The sequence below is a fragment of the Dryobates pubescens genome, chromosome 5 (genome assembly GCF_014839835.1).
Source record: "Dryobates pubescens isolate bDryPub1 chromosome 5, bDryPub1.pri, whole genome shotgun sequence".
In the NCBI taxonomy this organism is placed as follows: domain Eukaryota; kingdom Metazoa; phylum Chordata; class Aves; order Piciformes; family Picidae; genus Dryobates; species Dryobates pubescens.
Window position 1 is genome coordinate 20,680,007 of NC_071616.1, and position 21,607 is coordinate 20,701,613.

Genomic DNA, 21,607 nt, shown 5'->3' on the forward strand with positions numbered 1-21,607 from the left:
TATCTATCTATCCTGTCAAGATTTTAAAATGTTGGTTTATATTTCTATGCCATTGCTGAAAATCAATTGTGACATTTTCTGTTTAGGCTGCTAAAGGTTTTGGCAGATAGAACATGGATTTTATCTTTTGATGGTGAATTCAATTCAACGTTTATTGCAAAGTCCTCAGGTGTTTAAATGTGTGGTGATACACAACTAAAACTCACACTGTGCTAAACTCCACCAGGTCTCTTCAGTAGGTCTACTATTCAAAAAGAATTGGGACTTGTTTCATCTGTTTTTAATAAATGTGAGGCTTGCATGCGATTTATGTCAGAACTAAAGCCAACTTTGTGCTGCAGTTTGACTGGTAGAGTCTTCACTTTTTAACTTTTGCTCCATAAGACATCTACTAACTTAGGATGTTGTTATCCTTTAAAAAGAGGTGAAGAGCTTGCCCATCATCTTACCTGAACTGTGATGCTGAAATATTACAGGAAAAGAAAGAAAAGCTGGTCTCCAAAAACGCTGGTCAGGTGAGAGGGTACACACCTGGACCGGCTTACTGGCCAAGGTGTTGGGAAGCAATCAACTTCTGTCTGTCACGCTGTTGCTAAAGCTGGGGAGAGTACAATGGAGTCCTTATTTGAATATTGGAGAATATAGTGGAGGACAGAGCTGGGTTCAGTGGGTCAGGCATCAGCATTAACCTGTCATTTCCAGCATTCTGCTGGAGAAACTGTCGGTGCTACCTACAGGAAAAGGGCAATCCCAAGTTCTTTAGCTTTCTGGGAGCTGTAGGCAGCTGTAGGGAGCTTTCTGATACCCTGTAGGCATAATTTTGTGTGTAAACTAACATGCATTAAATACTGCCTGTGGTTAATGGAGTCCATGGTATCATTGTATGGCAGATGAGGGAGAACTATTCTGATGTGAGTTTGCCAAACACACTTGTGCTGCCAAGAGGACTTTGGGGCCAGGAGCCTGGGGTGTGACCACAGGGACACTCAATGACTTCTCCATATTTCTTTTGACAAGAGACGAGAGAAATCTGCTCCAGGGCTCTCTGAATGGTTCTGCCATTTGGTAAAAATAACCACATCCCCTGCATGATGTTACTGAAGTGTACTTTTCACTTTTGTCCAGTGAGATGGATGGAAGATTTTTTATGTTCAGGCTATTTGCATGGACATCATCATTCAGACAGGAGATGTATAGGCAGTAAATAGGTGCAGTGTTGAGTGGATCAACTTTTGCCACTGTTGTCTATTGGGTTTAGTATCTTTGTGTAAAACAAGTTTGTGGTAGAAGCATGTATTTTGTTTACAAGGTTTATGCTGCTTTCTTGTTCATCTTTTAAGATTTTCAAATAAAGTACTAATACTCAGAAGCCTAGAAGTAAAGAGAACCTTGGAGGAGCTTCTGCTGTGATTTCCCTGCTGGCGCCAGGCAAAACATAACACTTCTGCACTAATACATTCTTGTTCTGAGGAGGACTGAAAGTTCACATCAAAGGGTCATAAATTGCAACCAAATTGATTTCCAAATATAAGTTTATTCTGTATGTGTTTAAATTTGATTCAGTCCCTTGAAAACAGTTTACTCTGAAAAGCTTTTTCCATAAAAATGTGCACAGTGCAAAGTGTTTACATTGCAGTATGGCACTTACATTGCATTAAAAAAAATACTTTATATGTCTATTTATTTGGTGTAACATTTTACTAACCAACAGAGCAAAGTAACACAGAGATCTGTGGTGTCATGCTAAAAAACCAAGCGTGAGGTTGCCAAGTATTGATGTTCCCACGGTACTTGTAGACACAAAAAAACTAAATCAAACTGGAATGATGCTGTAGTGCTGATAAAGGAAATACAGTGTATGGAGATTAAACAGCTGAAAGGCAGACATGTATTACAAGTGAGTCTGTACAGACTGTTGTCTTGCTGGGGCCAAGCACTTAGGCATTTGCTGCATATTTTGACCAAGTACAGAATGTAGGAAATCTAAACTTAACATGTTCAAGACTTAGGTTTCTTAAAACACACAGGGGCAGGGTGTCACCATTCTTTGAAATTAGAGGGTTGATTCTTCACTGATGCTTCATAAATGCCTTTAGAAAGCAGAATGAGCATGGTGATTGTAAAGAGCACAAGAAAACTTGCTTGCTAGACTTAGTTCAAGCTAAGCTTATAATTGATACATATTTACATTATTTTCCCAGCGTGGTGTTTGGTGACAACTTTCTTTGGTGTGCCTTTGTTTCAGTTGACATTTGCTTGAATGGCCAAGAGAGTTGCAAATTTTGGTGGTACCGGTCTTTGAAGTTGTGACTTCAGCCCAGACAGCCTTCTCTATGTGTATGGTGGGGAGCAAGTGGGGTGTGTGCAGCACAAAGCCTAGAAAGAGCCAGTACATACCAGTCTCACCATACTTCTTAGCACTTCACTTAAAGTAGCTCAGATCTTTTAAGAATATTGGCTTATTTTCTGTGAATTTTTAATGCAAGAAATAAACGTTCAAAATAGTAAAAAAACCCAAAAGATTGACCTGAAAGTACTTTGGGGTTTTTTTTCCTTTTTTTTTTTTTTTTTTCCTTTCTTTGTATAGATCTTCAAACATAGGTTAGTATTCAGAAGGATTTAAACTGCAGTGGGAATTTGCTATCTTCTCTTTTCAAGGCTATTGTTACTTCACAGCAGGGTTTGAGTGCAAGTGCTCCTAGGTGCAAAGAAAGAAGTAGGGATTTAATCACGATGAGTAGTGTTTGTTCCATGTTGTACTCATTCTTACTAGAGGGGTACTAAAATCTGCTGTATGCCAAAAATTGTCTGAAAAACTTGTGTCCTGATTTGAGGCCAGGCAGATCCTCTCTTGCCCCTGAAAAGGGCAAAAGAATGACGCTCACACAAATGGATTGCAGAAGTGATGGAAAGTTTAAATGGAAAAGCAATTAGTGTTTTACAGAAATCTACAAGCATAGTGACAAAAGAAACCCACAGCATATAGAGTCCCCTACAGCACACCCAAAAGCCTCCCAACAGTTCCCATCTCCCTTCCTGGGGGTATACCCAAACCCCTCCCAGGACTCACTCTTCCCCCATCCACTGCTAGGCTAGTCTCAGCTGGCCAGGTCTCAGACTGCCCCTCCCCCTTCGCCTCCTGGCATTAGGTCTAGACAGTCCTAAGAGGCCTTGAGATAACTCCCCCACCATTACCTGATAGGGAGCATCTCCCACAGGAGCAGAGAGGGAAGAAAGAGGAAGTGAAAGACTGCAGATGGATTTATAGGGCACAGGATATTATGGGTATGAAATAGGCTATTTCCTGTGTCCACCCACTGGGCTGGACACTCGGGACACCGGAGGTGTAACCTATGTGGCAGCAACAGGAGGCACCCAGCCTAAACTGCCACAGCTTGACAGAATATGGTGGCAAAGGATGAATGATAGAATAATTGTGGTAAGATACAGCTTGCACAGCTATGTTGTTCAGCAAGAGGAATAGCTTGCCTGGCTTTTATGCTGACCCTTCTCAGAAGCTGGATTTTTGATGGCTGAAGAACCTTAGTTCTGGTGGCCACCAGTTCTTGGAAGGAATAGATAAAAGAATGAGGTGATGTAAGGATTTTTGAACAGGTCATGTCGCATGGGTTTTGTTTGCTTTGATGAGAAATTCCCAGTTGCAGAAGTTTTGGCCATCTGTTTAAGATTGGAGTCAACCTTCTACCCATCCAGGTGAGGGCTTGGTGAAGAGGAGGTGTTGGGAGCCATCTGGGCGGGCTGTTAGCCAAGGTCAGGGAAATGTCTTCCTGTGTGAACTCAGCCACTTCTTGCCATCCCTCAGATCTGCTGGCTGACCTGCTTTTGCAAGTGCCCTTTAACCAATATTGAAAACTGCAGCAATTTCAAAGGGTAATAGTTAGCAAAGGTCTCTTTAGGCTGACCTGGCTTGTTTTGACTGAGCCAAATTAGGGACCTGTGACCCAAGCAGAGCTGGCCCTGTTCACCAGCCCTTTGCAACTGAGTGTGGGCAGCACAGACTTCACCTGGAGATTTCTAATTGATCCAGTTAAACCAGTGTGAGAGGCTGAGAGAGGCATCTCCCCTGGAGTTTGAATGAGGTTTCTATTGGTTAATTTCTACTAACACTAGTATTAAGCTGTATTAAAGCAAACCACTATTAAATAAGTCTATTTTACATGTAGGATCCTCTGCAATAGCTAACCTAACTTAATTACAGTCAGGCAACGTGGAGTTTGCACAACACATAGGAGAAGATGAGGCTGTCTGCTCCCCACAGCAGTTGTGTCCTCCTTTCTAGAAAGGAGTTGCACATGTTGTACGCAGATTTTAAACCAGTAGTTAATTATTTTTTTTTCCTTCTTAACATTCTGTTTGGGATTTTCTTTCCATTAGAAAACATGGCTGCATTTTAAAACTCATCTATCTATACCAAATGCATTGCAGAGACAGGCTTTTTATAACATGAAGGGCTTTTGCAGCCTGGTTCAGAGATTCATTGGTACATAACAGTGAGTGTGAGTAAGCACCCATAGTGTGTAGCAGTGCATCTTCTAAACTTGTGTTGTATTTGATGGTAAATAGCCATTTTCCCAGTGGTTTGTACTGGTTTTGCCCTTTATTATCCGTGCGTACTTATATGCAAGTAGAGATTGCTATTGTGCAAGCAGCTTCTAAGGCTGGAATAAAAGAATACAATTTACTTTCTGGACTTTTCTTATGTCAGGAGAAGTTGTATTCAAAATTGTAACAGAGCTGGATTATTTTTACAGGAACTTCAATTTAGAATCATAGGTTGGTTTGGTTTGGAAGGGACCTTAAACATCATCTACTCCAACCCCCAGGCCAAAAGGGGTATTCTTCCAGTAGAGCATCCTGTTGTGTTTTGGGGATGGGATATGGGATCAGCTTCATTTTAACTTTGAAAAAGGCTGTCCAGATTAATTTGTTCACAGTGTGTGCTGACATCTGACTAGTTCATGCACTGGCTGCAATCTGATCTTGCTAGTTGCTGAAATGTTGCAATTTTGACTTTGTCACGATCCCAGATACCCTTGGTACAGCGTCTCCTGGTGAGGTGCGAACAGGTATTCCACAGTGTATTTGTAAGGAGCAGGGAACTCAGATGCAAGCACACAGGGCATTCCAGGATGGGTGGCAGGAAAGCCTGGCCTTACCCTGTATGGCAAAGCTGGAAGGAAGATCTGGCAGATGGGTCCTCCAGGTTTCATTATGGAGGCCATAGGACAGAAAGTACTGAGGTGATTATATGGCAAACACATGCCAGCCTGACTTATGCCATCAACAGAGCATCGCTAATAGTTATTAGGTAAGTATTTCCATGTGTGTCTCTACAAGTTGTAATTAGAGCCAAACCTGCCCCTAGCTAATTACAAGCTTGCTTAGAAGTATAGTTTATATAAAGCTTCTAAAACTTTATGCAGGGAAGATAGACATCCACAGGCTTAATAAAAGAATGACGCCTTATTGTCAAAATGAAATTTATAGGCTTTTGTGTCTGCTTTTGTACAGGCATTTTTGTTACATCTTCATCCAGAAATATTGCCCAAGTTTCACCAACATCAAGCCAGCAATTTTGAAGTTTTCTTCTGTCTAGTTCTCACTGCTGAGAGAGTAAACCAGATGTTAAGATGCTTTGTGTTTTGAGGAGACTAGTAAATACTACTTAGATCTCTCATAAAAAGAAGATAAGCAGTCTTGAAGGCGATGAAACTTTTTTGTTGAACACATCACTACAATGTCTACATAAGTAATAATCCATCTGTCTGTGGAGATTCGCTGTGTGCTCGCTTAGACGGTGCTGCACCTGTACATCTTCAGCTTGGTTGCTTAGGAGAAAAGTGATTCTGGCAGCATTAGACCCTGACGCAGCAACACAGGCAAACCTTGGTTATGAGACAGGTTGTGGATGTGAGAGAGGATTATAAGGTGGGCTGGTGTGGCTGTGAGCCTTACAACCTGCACCTGGCTGATTGATGAAACATAGAGCACTAAGCACTGTGCTGGCCATGGCCTCTCTCTTCTGTGACTCTGGATAGCTGTATGGCAGAGGCAAGCACAAATGGTACTGACGTCATTGCTGCCCTTCCAAAACTTGCTGTCTTTTGTTCCCTGCTCTCAAATGTTGCTCTCTCAGGAATGAATGGTTTCTGAAAAGGAAAGAGAATACAGTGGAGCCTGCAGCACTCCTACACACGTCTTTTGATACCTTTGTTACAAAGGGATTCTCATGTGCCTCTGTCACCACTGCTCCTAAGGAGGGAAAAAGTGGGGGGCATAATCCTCATGTGTCTGAGGATAGGAAAATCATGAGATAACTCCTGCAGTAGATGAATTCCCTCTCCTTGCTTCTGTCTAGCCATTTTTTAATTTGGTTTGATTATTCAGGTCAGATCAGATTTAGGTCAGTTGTGATGGACTTTTTCCAAATCTAGTTCCCTTGATTCCTACTGTAAACGCTTACCAGATGACACAATGTGAAGCTGGAACAGTCTTGAGCTGTGTGATGACCATATAAAATCTCAGTGGGAATGACTTCCACGTTCCTGAGATCAGTTTCTCATGTAATAAATTCTGTATCCAAAACGGTATCAAATACTTTTCTGACAAGAGTGAGTTTTTTTTCTAATGGACAAATCCCAGCAGAGCTATTTATTTCTAAGAAGCCTCTCTGTGTGCACTCACATGCCTGTAATTCAGACCTACACTGAAGAACAAATAAGAGTAAAAACTTTTCCATGTCCTTGCCGGTACATTTGAACCCACCCTGGTTTTGGACCCTCCTTCACTATATTTCTTTGATATTCCTCTGCTGGTAAGAGTTGCCCTAGGAAGACACCATTAAAGATTTCTCCCTGAAGGAATTATCTGGATTTATTTGGTGACACCTTTTCTTTGTAGACTGTTTCACTGCTTTGTTCTGCTTGATCTTCTCCTGGCTTTGAGGGATGGGGAGGAGTGAGATAAGCAAGTTCCATGCTCATGCCAAGCACTGTGCTGTAGGCTGGTACCTGCAAAACTTCATGTGACAGAAAATAGCTGGGATGGCAAGCAACGCCTGGGAGTTGTGTGCTGGTGTCCTTTTGCTTGGGTATAGGAGGACAGTCCCATTTCTTGAATGCAAATCCCAGCACAGGAAAACCTGCTTCAGTTGTTTTTAAAGTATTAAATTTAGAGCTTCATTCTTTCAACTTTCCTAAAATGAAATTCAAAAAAATCCAGAACTTCTTACTAGACCAACCTACAGCTTCTCCTGTTACAACCTCTGTATTAATTTCCTGATAGGGTAAAGGGAAGCTTTGACACCAGACTTCCCTGAATTGTGTCCTGGCTTACATATCTTTACATGTCAATCTCTTCTGTGTTAACTCAGACAAATGAGACCTGTGCTTTCAGTTCTGAAAAGTCCTGGTGTACCAGGGCACAAGGGAGAGCGGGTTCTTCCACATGTGTCTCCTTGGTGGCTACAAAAGCCACATTAAATCATCATTCTGCCATTTGGCTGATTAGATGTTCTGTGCATACCTCAAAATATGGGATGTTTTAAACCTAGATTTGCTATTTAAATAAGAGGTTTGCTGTAATTGGCTGTTATAAATTACAAGCAAGAAGGAATGATTTATTGCTTATAATTAGAAATGAGTTATGAGAGGGAATGTTGGTAATCATAAAATAAAGCTTGGAATACATTGATTTCCAGATGGCTGGCAGTGAAATTGCTCTTTAATGTATAATAGGCCAGACACAAGGGGGTAAAAAAAATCTGTCATCCATCTTTATTCCTTGATTGATTACTTGGATGCATCTATAGTTACCTGAAATTTGAAATACTCATTTTTAGCTGCATAATCAGATGAGAGAAACTTAATTTGCACAATGGTGTATGGCAACAAAGGTGGTGGAAGAGGCGAGTTTGAGTTTTGCCCAGCATGACTTTTGTCCTTGTAATGTCACCAGAAAAGATGTAACAATAAATCTGCCATCACCTTTGGGTATAATAGTCTCAAAGGATTCTTTTCAGAGACTGCAGGTAACAGAGATGTTTTCCTTTTAATCTTTTGCCTCGTTAGTTGTTTTTATGAGGTTGAGGCTGATCAAAACAGCTGTCCTAAAGTAAGTGTCTATAATCCTTCTTGCATGAGTCTAGAAAAATAGATTTGCATGAGAAACAGAGACAGCAGTGCTACTGCTGAGAACTTTTCAGTAAAACAGTCTTTCTGTTCAGATGGTAATGCCTTCATTTAACTTCTGAAATTTCATTTCTGTTACTATGGTTCCAAGCATGATTTTAAAATTATTTATATTTGTCCTGCCTGCTAATAATGGTGCTTTGCACCACAACAGATGCATTCTGCAACGTTACCAGTTGAAAAACCGTGCTGCAGGATAGCTAGACCTATTTGGATTATCACTACGTGAGTTGTCTCACACCCGTGTTTTAAAAGGGACACCGTCATTAGACTTGCTTAACTGAGACCATCATGATTACTCATTTACCTTCATTAGAATGCTTCATAGCTTCCTTATTTTAAGTAGCTTTTCCCAGCAAGGTGCCAATTGGCCTTGCTGTCATCATTTCATCTGGAAAAGTTTCCAGGCTGATAGGAATAACATATTTTCAATTGATATTTTCCTGACCTGTGGAGAGATGAGCTCATCAGTATCTTTATTGACAAACCCAGGAAGAAGGTGTGTTGAACAGAAATATTAGATCAGTCAGCCTTTCTTGTCCTGCAGCAATTGTAATTTCCCATGGTCTGCAGCAATTTTCTTTAGAAGCAGATATGTGCCGAGATTTTTTTGGATCTGCTGCAGAAGCATAATTTCATTTGGTCCCAATAAGGTGGCCTTAGATTTTTGTTGAAAATCAGCAAGAAAGAACAGCAAGTTGCTGTTTTACAGCATGTAATTGAGGAATGTGTGCTGAAGCTATGTAGAAAACTATTGCCCATTCTGAGTTGGGTTATTGAAGACAAATATCATGGCCTCTGAGTCCTCTTTGAAAAAGCCAAAACAGGTGTTTAGTTCACTGTGCATTAGAAAAGTTTTTGCTTTTCAGAAGTGTATCAGTAACTGATGTCAGTGCTGAGTTTCTTGCTGATAAATATATCCTTGAGTGAATTATAGAAGTTCTTCCCCCTTCCCCCCCTCCAGGTTTACTCCTGTGTGCTCTGGTCCCTACATACTTAAGTCTGGGCAGTAGCTAGAAGAGGCCAATCTCATTAACACTGAAGGGATTCTCAGTGCTGTGTTGTCTGATGCTGCGCTGATGAAAGTGAAGCTCCTCTGATCCAGCATGAAAGAGAACTGAGTGGGAATCAGAAGTGGGAACAATTTCTCATTTCACTCTAGTTTTTGTTGTCACTTCAGCTTTGCTTTTTTTCTGCTTGAAATGGCTTTCTGTAGTGTTGTTTGCTTGGAAACAGGAGAAAAACAGAAAGTGTGTTGGTGTAGTTGGTAGAGTTCGTGCAGGTGTGTTGGAGCAGCATTAAAAGTAGCTGGCTGGCTGAGCAGACACTGCTCAACACAGTCTTGCTGCCCAGGTGTCTTATAGTATGTAGGAGGGTGCAGCCCCTGGCTGCTGCTCTGTCAGTCACATTTATACAGCTGGCAGTACTGCGGTTAGCCAGCTCCAATGGACCTTGGCCAGTGAGCTGAGCTTATTGCTGTGTGGATGTGCCCTTCAGTTGGTGTCTTTTGGTCACTGTTTGGGAAGCTTTATCACTGGGGAGAGTCATTAAGGAAAACTCCTTGGGGCTTTTATACTGATGGGGAGCTGGGCTGGGCAAAAGGCAGGTCAGCCTTTGCTGACAAAAATACATGCCTGCCTCCCTGTTCAGGCATGTGCAGTTTCAAGGTGTGAGTATCAGAGATGCTTTATCTCTCTGCAGAAGATGATGCTGTCTGTGATTATATCTGGATGACTTCTGCTGTTCACAGTGCACCCTTACACCCCAGCCCCTGTCCTCTATGCATCCTGAAGCTGTTCATTGATGTCATGACCAGCCATGCGCCTCAGTGTCCTCTCTAGGAGTGGCAACAACTCTTGTGAGCACCCAACTCTCAGTCAGAAGCAGATGTACAAGGTGGTGATATCTGCAGCTGGATGTGCAAAACCTGAAGTGGTCTGGGCTCACAGACATGGTTTCATGCTTTGCAAAAGGGTATTGGTTTGAGTCCAGGAGGGTCACCTCTTTCTCCTGACCTAATGGCAGAATGGTGGGTCTGTATCTCCTGATGGTGTTGTGTTTCCAACAAGAGCATTAAATCCCTGCAGAGAGGTAATTCCCAACTTTCCAGTAAGGCTAACATTGACAGTACCTAATTAAAAGGCACTCTTAGCTGGGGTAAACATTTATATTAATTTCCTTCTCTTGTAGATGTCTGGTAAACTGACCTCCAGAGGCAAAACCATCTGGCCTCAGGTGGGAGGAGGATCTTGGCCAGTGTGGCAAACCTGACTGGTCTCTTACTGAATCATTTATTTTTCTGTCACTGAAGTGGCACACATTTGAAAGGCTTGTGGTCTGCACATGTAGGTTTTCTGGGCATTTCTGTTGGATGACCTGCATAATTATACTGCAGGCTTGTGGCTGTGGGCTCCATTGTATCTCTGCTTTCCATCATGTATTCTGGGATCATCCACGTATAAAATTAGCATGGTTGGTAAGCAGCAAAAAGATGTTCCCTACTTGCATGGATTAAGTTAAAATTCAGTAAGAAACAGCTTTCGGTGAGTTTCCAAATTCCTTGCAGGATTGCACTGAGGAGATTGTTAACGGTGCCGTGAAGTTTTTGGTGGGCGAGCAGCCAGATGCCAGTGAGGTGGTTTCATTACCTACCTCACAGTGCTCTTTCTGTTTGATGTTCTCTGATGTGTAATCATTTGTTATTAAATAATAAGCAAAATAAAAACAGTTGTTTGTCACAGCCAGCTTGTTTTTCAGAGAATTTATTCACTTTGAAAGTTCAGTCTGTGTGATCTTCAGCCCTGTCAGGAGCTATTATATTGAATCTTCTTTTAAATTGTTAAGCTGGAGGATAAACCTAGATGTTATCATGCACATCTCAACCAAGAGCGCAGTGGATTTGGCAGGGAGTGTTCTCTGAAGCTGGGTACTGTGTCATTAGTTTTTGTTGTGAACATGTCAAGATTATCTGCTTCCAGTGCTACATGTGTTGGCTGACGCAAACATTTGTAGCTCTGCATAATTTCTGAAGTAGTTTGAAATGTGGATATAACCCTTGTGGCTATGTGAAATCTCTTCCCCCCCCCCCCTTTTTAAGGATCACATTGTTGTTAAGAAAGTTGCTTGGTTTGTTACTCCTTCCCACAAGGTATGGTATTAATTTGCAAAGTTTGTAATGGAAATATCCCAGACTAGAAATTAGCATTAGATAGTAATGAACAACTACTGAAACACTCAGGAAGACCAATTCCAACATTACATTTTCAGCAGAGACTTCTGGTGCCTTAGCAGATATGGGATCCTGTCTTAATGCAGGATATTATTATTACTTATGGAACTTGGCAGCCCTGAATTCAGACTGGACTTGCAGTGGACATTTTTCACGTATAGTGTGTCTGTGCATGTGTGTACATTCGTAGCCTTTATAGACGAGGTTGAGTCATGCACTTTAGAAATTGGAGGAAATGCCTCTTTTCAAGGCGCTTTTTTTATCATTAGCACTTGAACCTTACCTCAGCCTTGAAAGCAGTTGTCCTCTTCCATGGAGCGCCTTTTTTCTGCCCTCTGTGTTGCAACCAGACAGCAGAAGGAGCCTATATCTGTAGCCATGGCAGCCAGTAATTTATTGCTCCATACGGCTGGTGTGGCAGCAGCTGCTCTGGTGTAAGGTCAGGGCATTGGGGCATTTAAGAGACAAACCACAACTCCACTATAAAACTTTCCAAAATGGTTTTGTACAGTTACAGTAGGGTTCTCCATAGGAGTAAGAAGAGACAAAGGAGAGAAATGTCACTATTTTTGAAAATTTAAAAAAAATATTTACAACTTGTATAATTTTTATATAATTTTAATCAAAGATGTTGTTTCAGGAAGGCAAGTAAGTTTTTGTTTCTCTTTGTGATGGTTTTACCTTTTTTCAGTTTTCATTGCTGGTGTCTGCAGTTCTCATTGCTGGTGTCTGTGGGTGGCACAAAGCAGTGAGGTGCAGCTGGACTGCTCAGCCCTCATGTTGAGTGACCCCTTCACATCAGCGCTGCAGCAGGTGCCAAAAAGCCAGAGCAGGAGCAGAGTCCAGCTTTTGTGTGCATTAAATAACATGCTGAGGGAGAAAATGGTGCCCAAATCAAGTGGCAGTGCTGCATTTCTGGCAATGCAGAGAAGATGTCTTCCTTGTGAGCAGTGATCATGGAACAGAAGTTTGGCTGTGAGAATCAGTCGCTGCTGAAAAATGGTATACAAGGGCTCCTGGATTTAGCATGGAAGTTTGCAAATAGACTTTTCATAAACGTGCATCTTTTTAGTTTCATTAGGGAACCATTTTAATTAAAATGAAACTGGAATGTTTACTCTCTGCTTCCTATAGCTGTGATTGTTTTCTTTGCTGTCTGAGCACATGTGCAATTTGCTCTGAAAGAAACGTCAGCAGTTTCTGATTACCTTGTGAGTCTTACTCACCAGCTTGATTTTAATTGGAGGGAGGAGAGATTTCAGGGTGCTCCAGGGAGGTCTGATGTCTTTTGGTAGCAGGAGGAAATAGGTGCTATCTTTGGTACAATGTTAATTGCAATAATCACCGCTACTGGTTTAAAATAAAAGCCCTTCATTTCTTACCAATTTTTGCCTTTTTTTTTTCAGTATGTCAACAAAATACAACCTAGTTGGTAATTAGCATCCTTCAGCTTCCTAAACTTTTGACATTGCTGCATCTGTGTTTGTAAGCATGTAAACAGGGTGACATCTGGAAAACAGTCATTTACAGCAGCAAAGTAGTCTAGGATACCAGGAAGGATTTTTTTACAATGAAGATGGTGAAACATTGTCATGAATTGCCAAAGAGGTGGTAAATGTCCCATCACTGGAAACACTGAGTCAGGTCATTCAAGCCTCTGAGCAACTTGATGTAGTTGAAGATGTCCCTGCTCACTGCAGGGGAGTTGGACTAGATGGCCTTTCCAAAGGTCTCTTCCAACCTAAAACATTTTATAATTTCATGATTCTGTGAAAACTCCACAATTCAGATTAGATAAGGAAAAAGAAGGCCAGGTACACAGGGAGGAGTGTGTCCTTGCCTTCAAATACATAATTTCTAAGACCAGAAGCCCACTAGGATTTGTAAATAACAAATAGTTTCCGTAGGTCAAGAACATCTATTTCTTGAATTTTTTACTAATTAGGAAGTATGACAAGAAGTATCTATAGCAGAACAATGTGCTTTGGAACCTTCAGTGATACAGCTCCTGAAGCATTGCGTGGCTTCTTTTTGTTCAGGTCTACTGTAAGGAGAAGACACCTTGAACTTTTTAGTGCTGAAATACCTTCTGAGTCTTGCAGAACATTTCAGAGATGACCAGTTTCTGAACCTTTTGGCTTTTGGGACCTTAGCCAATATCTCATATTTTAATATTGTCTTCTCCGTCATATATAATGATCTGAGTTTCCCTTGCTTGTTCTCTGGAGTTCTGTTTCCTCCTGCTGATTGTTTAGAATAAATAAATAAGTAGGAAAACAACCAGTACCCGTGTGTTAGCTGGGAGAGGAATGAATAATAGAAAAAGGAGAGGAAAGATTCTGCTTATCATAAAAGACTATGTCTCTGGAGACATAAATTGGTATTCATTAAGTTGTTTGCCTAGACTTAGTTAAAAGATGTACTTGAGGAGCTGTCTGAGCAGTGTTTCAGTAGAAAGCAAGTCATCCTCTTGGTGACTGGATACATCTAGATGAGGAGGAGAGACCAGAGAGCAACACTAAATGACGGATTGAGAGGAGATTTCATGGCAGTAAGAAGACGACAGGCTATGAAATATTTTCCAGACAGAGCAGTGTTTAGCGCTTAGCTGTGAGGTGATCCTGATCCATCTTTCCTCCCCAGACATGCAGGTCTTTTACACACATGATGCAGAATTAAAAAAAAAAAAGAAAAAAAGAAAAAAAGTTTATGTTCAATTTCTGTCATTTCTCATTCAAGGTATGCAGGGTCCCCATGGTTTTGATGATGATTTCTGTAGCTGGAGGTTAGAATTTCCTGTGATGATTATGATATCCTGCCAGTATAATCTTACTGGTATCTTGTATTTATCAGCAAGTGCACGAGCAGTTGCTGAGTAATTCAGAGTGTGGCTTAGTTCTGCCACCTCTACCTTATTCCAAAAAATAGGTTGCCTTTTGAGTTTTCTAATATGTGATAAAGCCATCTATTTCAAAGACATTTGGGGATAGGCTGGGGCTGCAGTTTGAGGTGAGGTTCTGCTACTGTGTTTGTTGTCTGCCCTCTTTTGTTATTATCCTGAACTGGGGTAGACGTTTATGAGGGAATGTGTGTATTAATTATTGAGGAGTCTGTGGCTCCCTGCTCTTTATCTTACATCTTTAAAAAGGTAATTGCACAATGTAACATTAGCAAAGCCCTTCCACTGTGTGTGGGGTGAATACTCTGTGTCAGACTCTTGTGAATGGTATAACTTTTCTGATGTTCACCATTTCTTCTTTCCTTCTTTGCAGATTAAGACCCTTGATTTCAACACAGCTTGCTAAAAAGGCTGCCACTGAAGAGGTATGTAAAGTCCAGCACTTCTACTGCAACACTTTGAGTCTGGGAATTCCCATGAGCCTCTTTCAGCTGGTTATGTGGTAGATACTGGGCAACAATTTTGAGAATCTTGTCTCTCTGATCAGACCAGGAGCTGCAAACACTGCAATGCTGAGGCTGCCTCATTTCTGACCAAGATTTGGCCTTACTGATAAAGTTAGCATTAGCACAACCTCATAATGCCTGGTAAGACAGCAAAAGAGAAAACTCCCTGCAAACAGCTAAAGAGGTACATATCAGACAAGTGAGTAGGAGGCCTTGTAGGGGGCAGAGCTCATGCCTGTTTCTCAGTACTTGAGCCATCCCCATGGAAAATGACAACAATGCAAAACACTGCTTCTGTGCAACTCTGACCCAAGGGAAGTGCTGGGCTTCTGTGGAGACCAGTGGGGAAATGTAAAGTGACAGTTTACCCTATATAGAATGTCTGGCTCCTTGGTTGGTTTGTTTAATTTGAAGATAAAATAGTGCCACAGAAAAGTTAGAACTAGGAACTGGCCACTGCTAGAAACTCTGCTGTGGTGGGTTTGTGCACCTGCATCTTCTGCTGCAGAGATCATGGCTATTTTCAGAGTCACAGCGATAACTGCTTTCTTTCACTATTATTTTCACACTGTACAGAGTAGACAACATGCATTTTATGTGTTATAAATTGTCTACTCTGTAGTTCTGTTTCTAACACAGCAAAGGTGTTTGCCCTTCTTTTTCCCACCAATGTGTGACACTGACACACTTTTGAATGTGGACCTTGGGCAACTGAATGTGCTTTAACAGTTGCTCATAAAGATATGTGCCAAACTCTAGTCCAGGATGTCTGGAAGTGAATTCAGGAAGTTCTATTTAAAGGCATTGTTTGACTGACTTATTTTTACAATGTCTAAACCCTATTGATTTTCAGAAACAGTTTGATATCCTGCCTGGAGAAATACATTTTCACTTCTTATGCTGTGCTCATTAGAAAACTGTGCACATTTTTAGAAGTATAGCAGTCTGGAAGTGGACATGATAATTAGAAGAAGGTCACATTTTAATTAGCATGGTGCAATTTTAAAAAATAATGACTCAATTGTAGCTCCTTTATATTCACCCACTTTTTCAGAGCAGATGGATACTTTTAAGCATATAAATTGATATATCTTACAATGCTGTTGTGTCTATTTCTGCTTATACTGAAAACTTAAATGGACTCAATTCGATCACTCTAGGCTAAAACAATGGTAAGAAATGGAAAATAAACTGGAGAGAAGTTCCCCTAAATAATGTGATTAATTTGAGCATTAAAAAATCATGAAAACCTGTCTTCGAGTGTTCCAAATATCTAAATACTTGATTTTCTATTAAAATTAATGGGTGTCTTTGCCCTGTTAATGAGCTATTGGAGCAAACCCTTAGGTAACTTTGAAAAATTCAAGCATAATTCCTTAGGTTGACTGTCATGGTATAGGACAAGTTCAGGAATAGCTTTGATGTTTGAATAATTAGACTCTAAACTTTCTGGTTTTCTCTGATGGTGTACTTCCTGAGTGCCTGGAGTTACAGGGATTCTGAAAGCTGCTGCATCCCAAGCAAATACACTTATAAATAAATTAATAAATAAATATTTCAATGCTGAATCAGAAAACTTACTTCCAGTGGAGCTGGAGAAGAAGCAGCAGTACATAGTTATGTGCTGTAATTTAAAACTTAAAGCACAGTAGGACTTTTCTGGTGGTAGGCACCAGCAGCGTTTGGGTTTCTTGGTCTGCTTTGAACCATTCATTGTTAGGAGCAATACAACACTGTCCTTCCCAAGGAAACTGTCCCAGTCTTTTCCATCTTCCCTAGTAAGGGACATGACACTTAGTGCTGATAAATGCTGAGTAGTGACAGGTACTGCTAAGTACTCACTTCTCAAAATTACTTACATGAGAAAGCAGCATTAATGATTGATCTTTAATGTTCCTCAAGTTGTCACTAATAAGATGTCTTCTTGGACTTCAGGCTCTAGAGTAAAGCCTCTGAATAGTCCAGGCACAGAACAGGTAGAAAGTGCCACGTTACAGACCTGGTGGAGATAAAGCCTCTGTGGTGTTTCTTTGCTGGATGAGAGAGGGGTTGAGCATGTCATGGAAGTGAGAGCTCCAGGCAGGCCAGAGCCTGGGCTGTGCTCAGGCAGACCACACTGCTGGTTCCTGTCCTATTCCAAGAGCTGTCATTAGTGAGCTGAAACAGTATTAACGTCTCCAAATACATCTCTGTCTTCTTGTGGTGTTGCCCTTTCTTACTCTCCCTGCTGTGTCCTACCTAACCTTGAGCAGCTGGGGAGGTGCATGTACAGAACAAGTCCTGTCAGTGATCCATTCCCAGGTTAATATTTGGAAATCATTATCCTGATGAATTCCATAGGCAACATTACAGGTGCTGGTGTGTATTAAAAACCTAGCACTCTGCCATCACACTAAGTGCTGTCTAAAGAGTGCTATTTGTTCCACAGCTCTTTCTGCCTCCAAGGAAATGCAACCAGAGCTGTCAAAACTAACATATGTTGTTGTTTTTTCTGATTGGAAGGGTACATTTTTGCTATCATGATAGTGTCAATAATGTTGTTACTGTGCAATAGGCCTGATGAGAGCACAATGAGGAAAAGGTTGTAAGTTATCCCACAGAGCTCTGCTGAGGAACCTTCACTCCCAGATTTCTCCTTTCCTTGTGGCTTGCAAGAGGATCCTTGTTCTGCTCTTACTATCTTTGGATATTTCAGTTACCTGGCTCTGAACTATGTGAAAACTCTGGATGTTTGTTCCTGACTTTCATTTGGGCAATATTTCACTGGGCAACTTTCATGTGCCCTGGAAAAGCTAAGCCTCTAGCACTGGATGTGGACATCCCTATGTGGAGGGCGCTAGTATTTTGTACAAATATTGAATGAAAAGAAGCAGTGCTCTACTATCCTCTTCTCTTTTCAGCAAGTGACCTTTCCAAATGCACAAGCAGAAGCCCCTGACATAGAAAAACCAGCAGCTGTGGTAGTGGAGAGTGGCCCAGTAGCTTATAACCCTGATGAAGAGGTGGAAGAGGAAGAAATAGAAGATGATGATGATCACTGCATGAGTGCCTTGCAGTTGATGGGAGGAAATGGTAAGCTGGGATGTTGTTTAAATTACTCTCTCCTGGTGCTGTGGGATTCATTGTTGCTGGGTTGGGGACAGACACTGTTCCTCTTTTCCCTGTCCTCTGGCAGCTCATCCTGTGCAGAGCTCCTGCTGCCTTTCCAGTATTATTGTCCATTCTTGTGGGAAAGCCTGGAGTCACCCTTGTCTGAAACCTGACCCCCTTAGAGACTCCTCCTGAGAAAGCTTTGCATCTCAAGCTTTAGGCTAAAAGAGCTTCTCAAGAACAAACTGATGTTACCCCTTTTTCAGAATCAGGTTTATTAATATGTACCTGAGAAATTACGGGATCAGCGACCCCTCCATCAGCAGTGCTTGAGGCTCATTGCCTCCCAATTTGAGCTGCCCAGCTCCTGTCTGCCTCCTCAGCTGCGGCTGCAGTGACATCCACATTGCCCATGAGCCCTAGGGACATGGCTGTCCAGCTCAGAATGAATCATCAAAGTCCATTTCTGGAGAAAGTGATAGGAGGAAAATGTTCTTCACCAAGCAGAGAAATTACATTGCTAGCATAGGGTGTGCTGTACGGTACACAGATGTGTGCTAATTTCTTTGGGTTACCCAGCAAAGCCACTTGTTTAATTAGGTTTCTTTGCTGGCAGGAAAAGGCAGGATCCTCTCCACTGTGATTTTTTCCTAGCTGGACATATCCATATTTATCCTTTATTAAATATTTCCCCCTAGAAGTTGAGCTTTGAAAATATACCAAAATATTTTTAAAATGAGAGCTGCTAATTACAGGCTGTGAAAAAATAAGATGGGAATAAGTTTCCTACTGAAATGTTATTTTCTGCAAAATTCTTCCCAGTACTATTAATTAAGCTTTCATGGACAATATATATGCATCTCACAGAAGTGTCTGGTGCTTTTAAATTGATTTCTCCACTGGAAAATAATCCCTGAACCGTAGGAAAAACAGTTTGTTGGCTGCATTTATTATTAGAATAATGTTCCCAAGAAAAGGCACCCGTGTGGGGGAGGGTGGGCCTATGTTTATTAATAAACACCCCACCAAAATAGAATAAAGGTCGTTGAGCTTTTCTTCTTTGTAAATGTTACTATTTTTAAATCATTCTGAGAACATTCCACTACTGCCTGTCTGGATGACAGCTGAAAAACTGGGGCTTAAAAAGAAAAAAAAGGAGAAAGGAAAGAAAAGGAGCATTCCCAGGTGTGTGCAGAGCTGCTCAGCAGAACAAGTAACTCCTTTCTGACTGCTTTCTTCAGGGTAACTGCAAGAATTACAGATGTTGAACTTCGTCCATTCTACACACCCTATTGTAGATTACACTTAATTCTGCTTCCAAGCATTTGGTTGACTATTGGGTGAAATGCTGGCACTGTATTGCACTTGGAACATAAAGGTTAACTTTCCTGAATGCTCATATGTAGTAGTTACCTGTAGGTTTGACTGCACAGCAGAAAATATGTTTCAGTGCATTCAGAAGTACACAGAAGAGAAATTGGTGTATTAGAAGCAGACTTGCCTCCTGACACACACATTAAACATTCTTTGTACTCAGCATTGTTTAAGAAAACAAAACTGGATTCAAAAATCTGGGCAAAATTTTAAATTGTTCCTTTATGAGTAAGTAGATAGAGGAGATCTAAGTCAGATGAGCTGGTCAGGATTCATAGCACGACTCTTTTGATGTTGATGGGAACTCTGAGCTATCTCTGAACTCTTGCAGCTTCAGCTTATAAATCCATGAATAATATAAACAAACCAATTTTTTTTCTTGGTGGCTATGTCTAGTGAGATCTGTGCCTACTTGTAAATGTATGCTGCTGCTTATCAGCCACCATGTTCCAAATTGCTTGTGACAATCAAGCTTGATCACCTTAGCCTCTAAATTAAGCCAAGTATTTCACATATCTGTGTGCCAGATACTCCTAAATGAGGGTCCAGTGACAAGTGGGAAGAGGTATTGCTTACAAATAATTTTATTTCATTGAGGAAAGTGCATGCAAGAACTTTTTATTTAGCCCTGGGAAAATATGTTAATTTTAAAAGTCCTTACTTAAGGCAAAGCTTACCATCTAGTTACACAGCAGGAAAACAACCTGAAAGAAGCAATTCTTTTGTTGTGTCTTCTGTCTACCTGGAATATTTGGATTTTTATGTGCCTTTGTCTTTTTGTGTTTCAGATTATGGCTGTGATATGGATGATGATGATGGCTATTAGTTGCATTGACTTCTGAAGGACATGGGCTGTGTCTTACTCTCAGCAAATCTTCAATCTTCAAACTGTGTGAATAGTGAAAGCAGCTGTCTGTGGTCAGCAAACGTAATCGAACAATCCTTACTTTTTTAAAGCGTATTTTAGGTTGGCTTTGACTCTGGTCAGTTTACATTGACCCATAACCCAGCAATAAAGTTTAGGTTTTTACTTGAATCATTTTTTTTTTCTGATGGATCATAGTTTGAGGATTAAATTAATGGGAGCAATGTTTCCAGAGAACAAAAGAGAAGAGACAAAGTAGACTATGTATAAAGCATGTGTGGCTGAAAGCAACACATCTCTTATTTATGTGACTCTGCTTTTAGGCATGCTGTTGAAAGGGAGCAGATTGAAGGACAGATAGGAGGACAGGTAAAAATGAGAAGCATGCCAGTTGATTATTTGAGTACAGTAGCATTAGTTTTTTCATAATGCTGCAATGGAAAGAAAGAAACATTTCCAACCTGTGTTGTAAACATGACCCTGTTATTGTATACAAGCTTCCTTACCCAAGCCTATGAAAAATTAATGACAATTTATATATTTGCAGGGCAGTATCAGTTTCTCTGAAATGAAGCAAATACTTCTTTATACAAATCAATTCATAGATTTCTTTAAAAATATGACAGTAGAAGGTAATGGTGGCAGTGAAGAATCATTGTCTACTGCAAGTCTGATGTGGTTTATGTGGAATCAGGGAGAAGACCTGGGTGAGGTAGAAAGTGTAGAGAGCAATCAGGCAGTGATGCTGTGCTCAGGTACTTTTGCTGAATGTGCCTAGGAGGGGCTTGTTGTGGCTGGTATTGCTGCAGGAGAAGTTCCTCTGACCATGTCTATGGAGCTCCTCTTGCCTGACTGAGTTAGAGAGCTTCTCCCAAGAGCTGCCTGTCTCTCAAACTCATTGAAAACAAGACAAAGCTGAGCTTTTCAATAAATAAGCTAGCATCTGCTTTGGTTGAATCTAAATTAATGTAATTTATTTAATGTTCTGTGGGTAAATTAAAGGTCACTATGCAGCTGTCTGACTTTCAAGGTCCAAAATCCTACCCTTGAACAGTCACTACTATGTGAATAATGCTGAAGCTCCAGCCCCATGCACCCTAAAGTGTCAGCAGGCAAGTCCTTCACTTCCAGACACATCAGCTCTCACAGTGCTGTGAAAGTGGGGCCAGAGATGAAGCCCTATTGACAGATCCCACCCTGTTGCCTCTGACCTGTCTTTCTCTAGCTCTGCTGAGTCTGAGGCTGTCAGCTCAGTACAAAATGCACCACGCTCTGGATCGTGTGGTAGCTGACTGTAGCTGCAAGACCCAAAATATTTTCATCTCTCTCCCTTGTCTAGTGACAATCACAAAAAGAGTAGTGCTGCAAGGCTTGTCTTATACCAGGGCAAGATGGGTATTTATCTTACCAGTATGGTTTCTGTTAAGCTGTCTC

At 41.1% G+C, this 21,607-nt stretch overlaps 1 protein-coding gene across 3 annotated transcripts in view; it reads left to right on the forward strand.

Moving 5' to 3' along the window:
* Positions 1–20,358, forward strand: part of BRF1 (BRF1 RNA polymerase III transcription initiation factor subunit) — a 181,883-nt gene extending 161,525 nt beyond the window's left edge. For 2 of the 3 annotated variants that reach the window (XM_054161745.1, XM_054161747.1), the window contains 3 exons: positions 14,712–14,763; positions 17,745–17,916; positions 20,097–20,358. In XM_054161745.1, the coding sequence (XP_054017720.1) occupies positions 14,712–14,763; positions 17,745–17,916; positions 20,097–20,134 (262 nt within the window). In that variant the 3' untranslated portion in view covers positions 20,135–20,358. The remainder of the gene's footprint in view (positions 1–14,711; positions 14,764–17,744; positions 17,917–20,096) is intronic. The other variant, XM_054161746.1, reaches the window with a different exon arrangement.
* Positions 20,359–21,607: the final 1,249 nt, after the last annotated feature.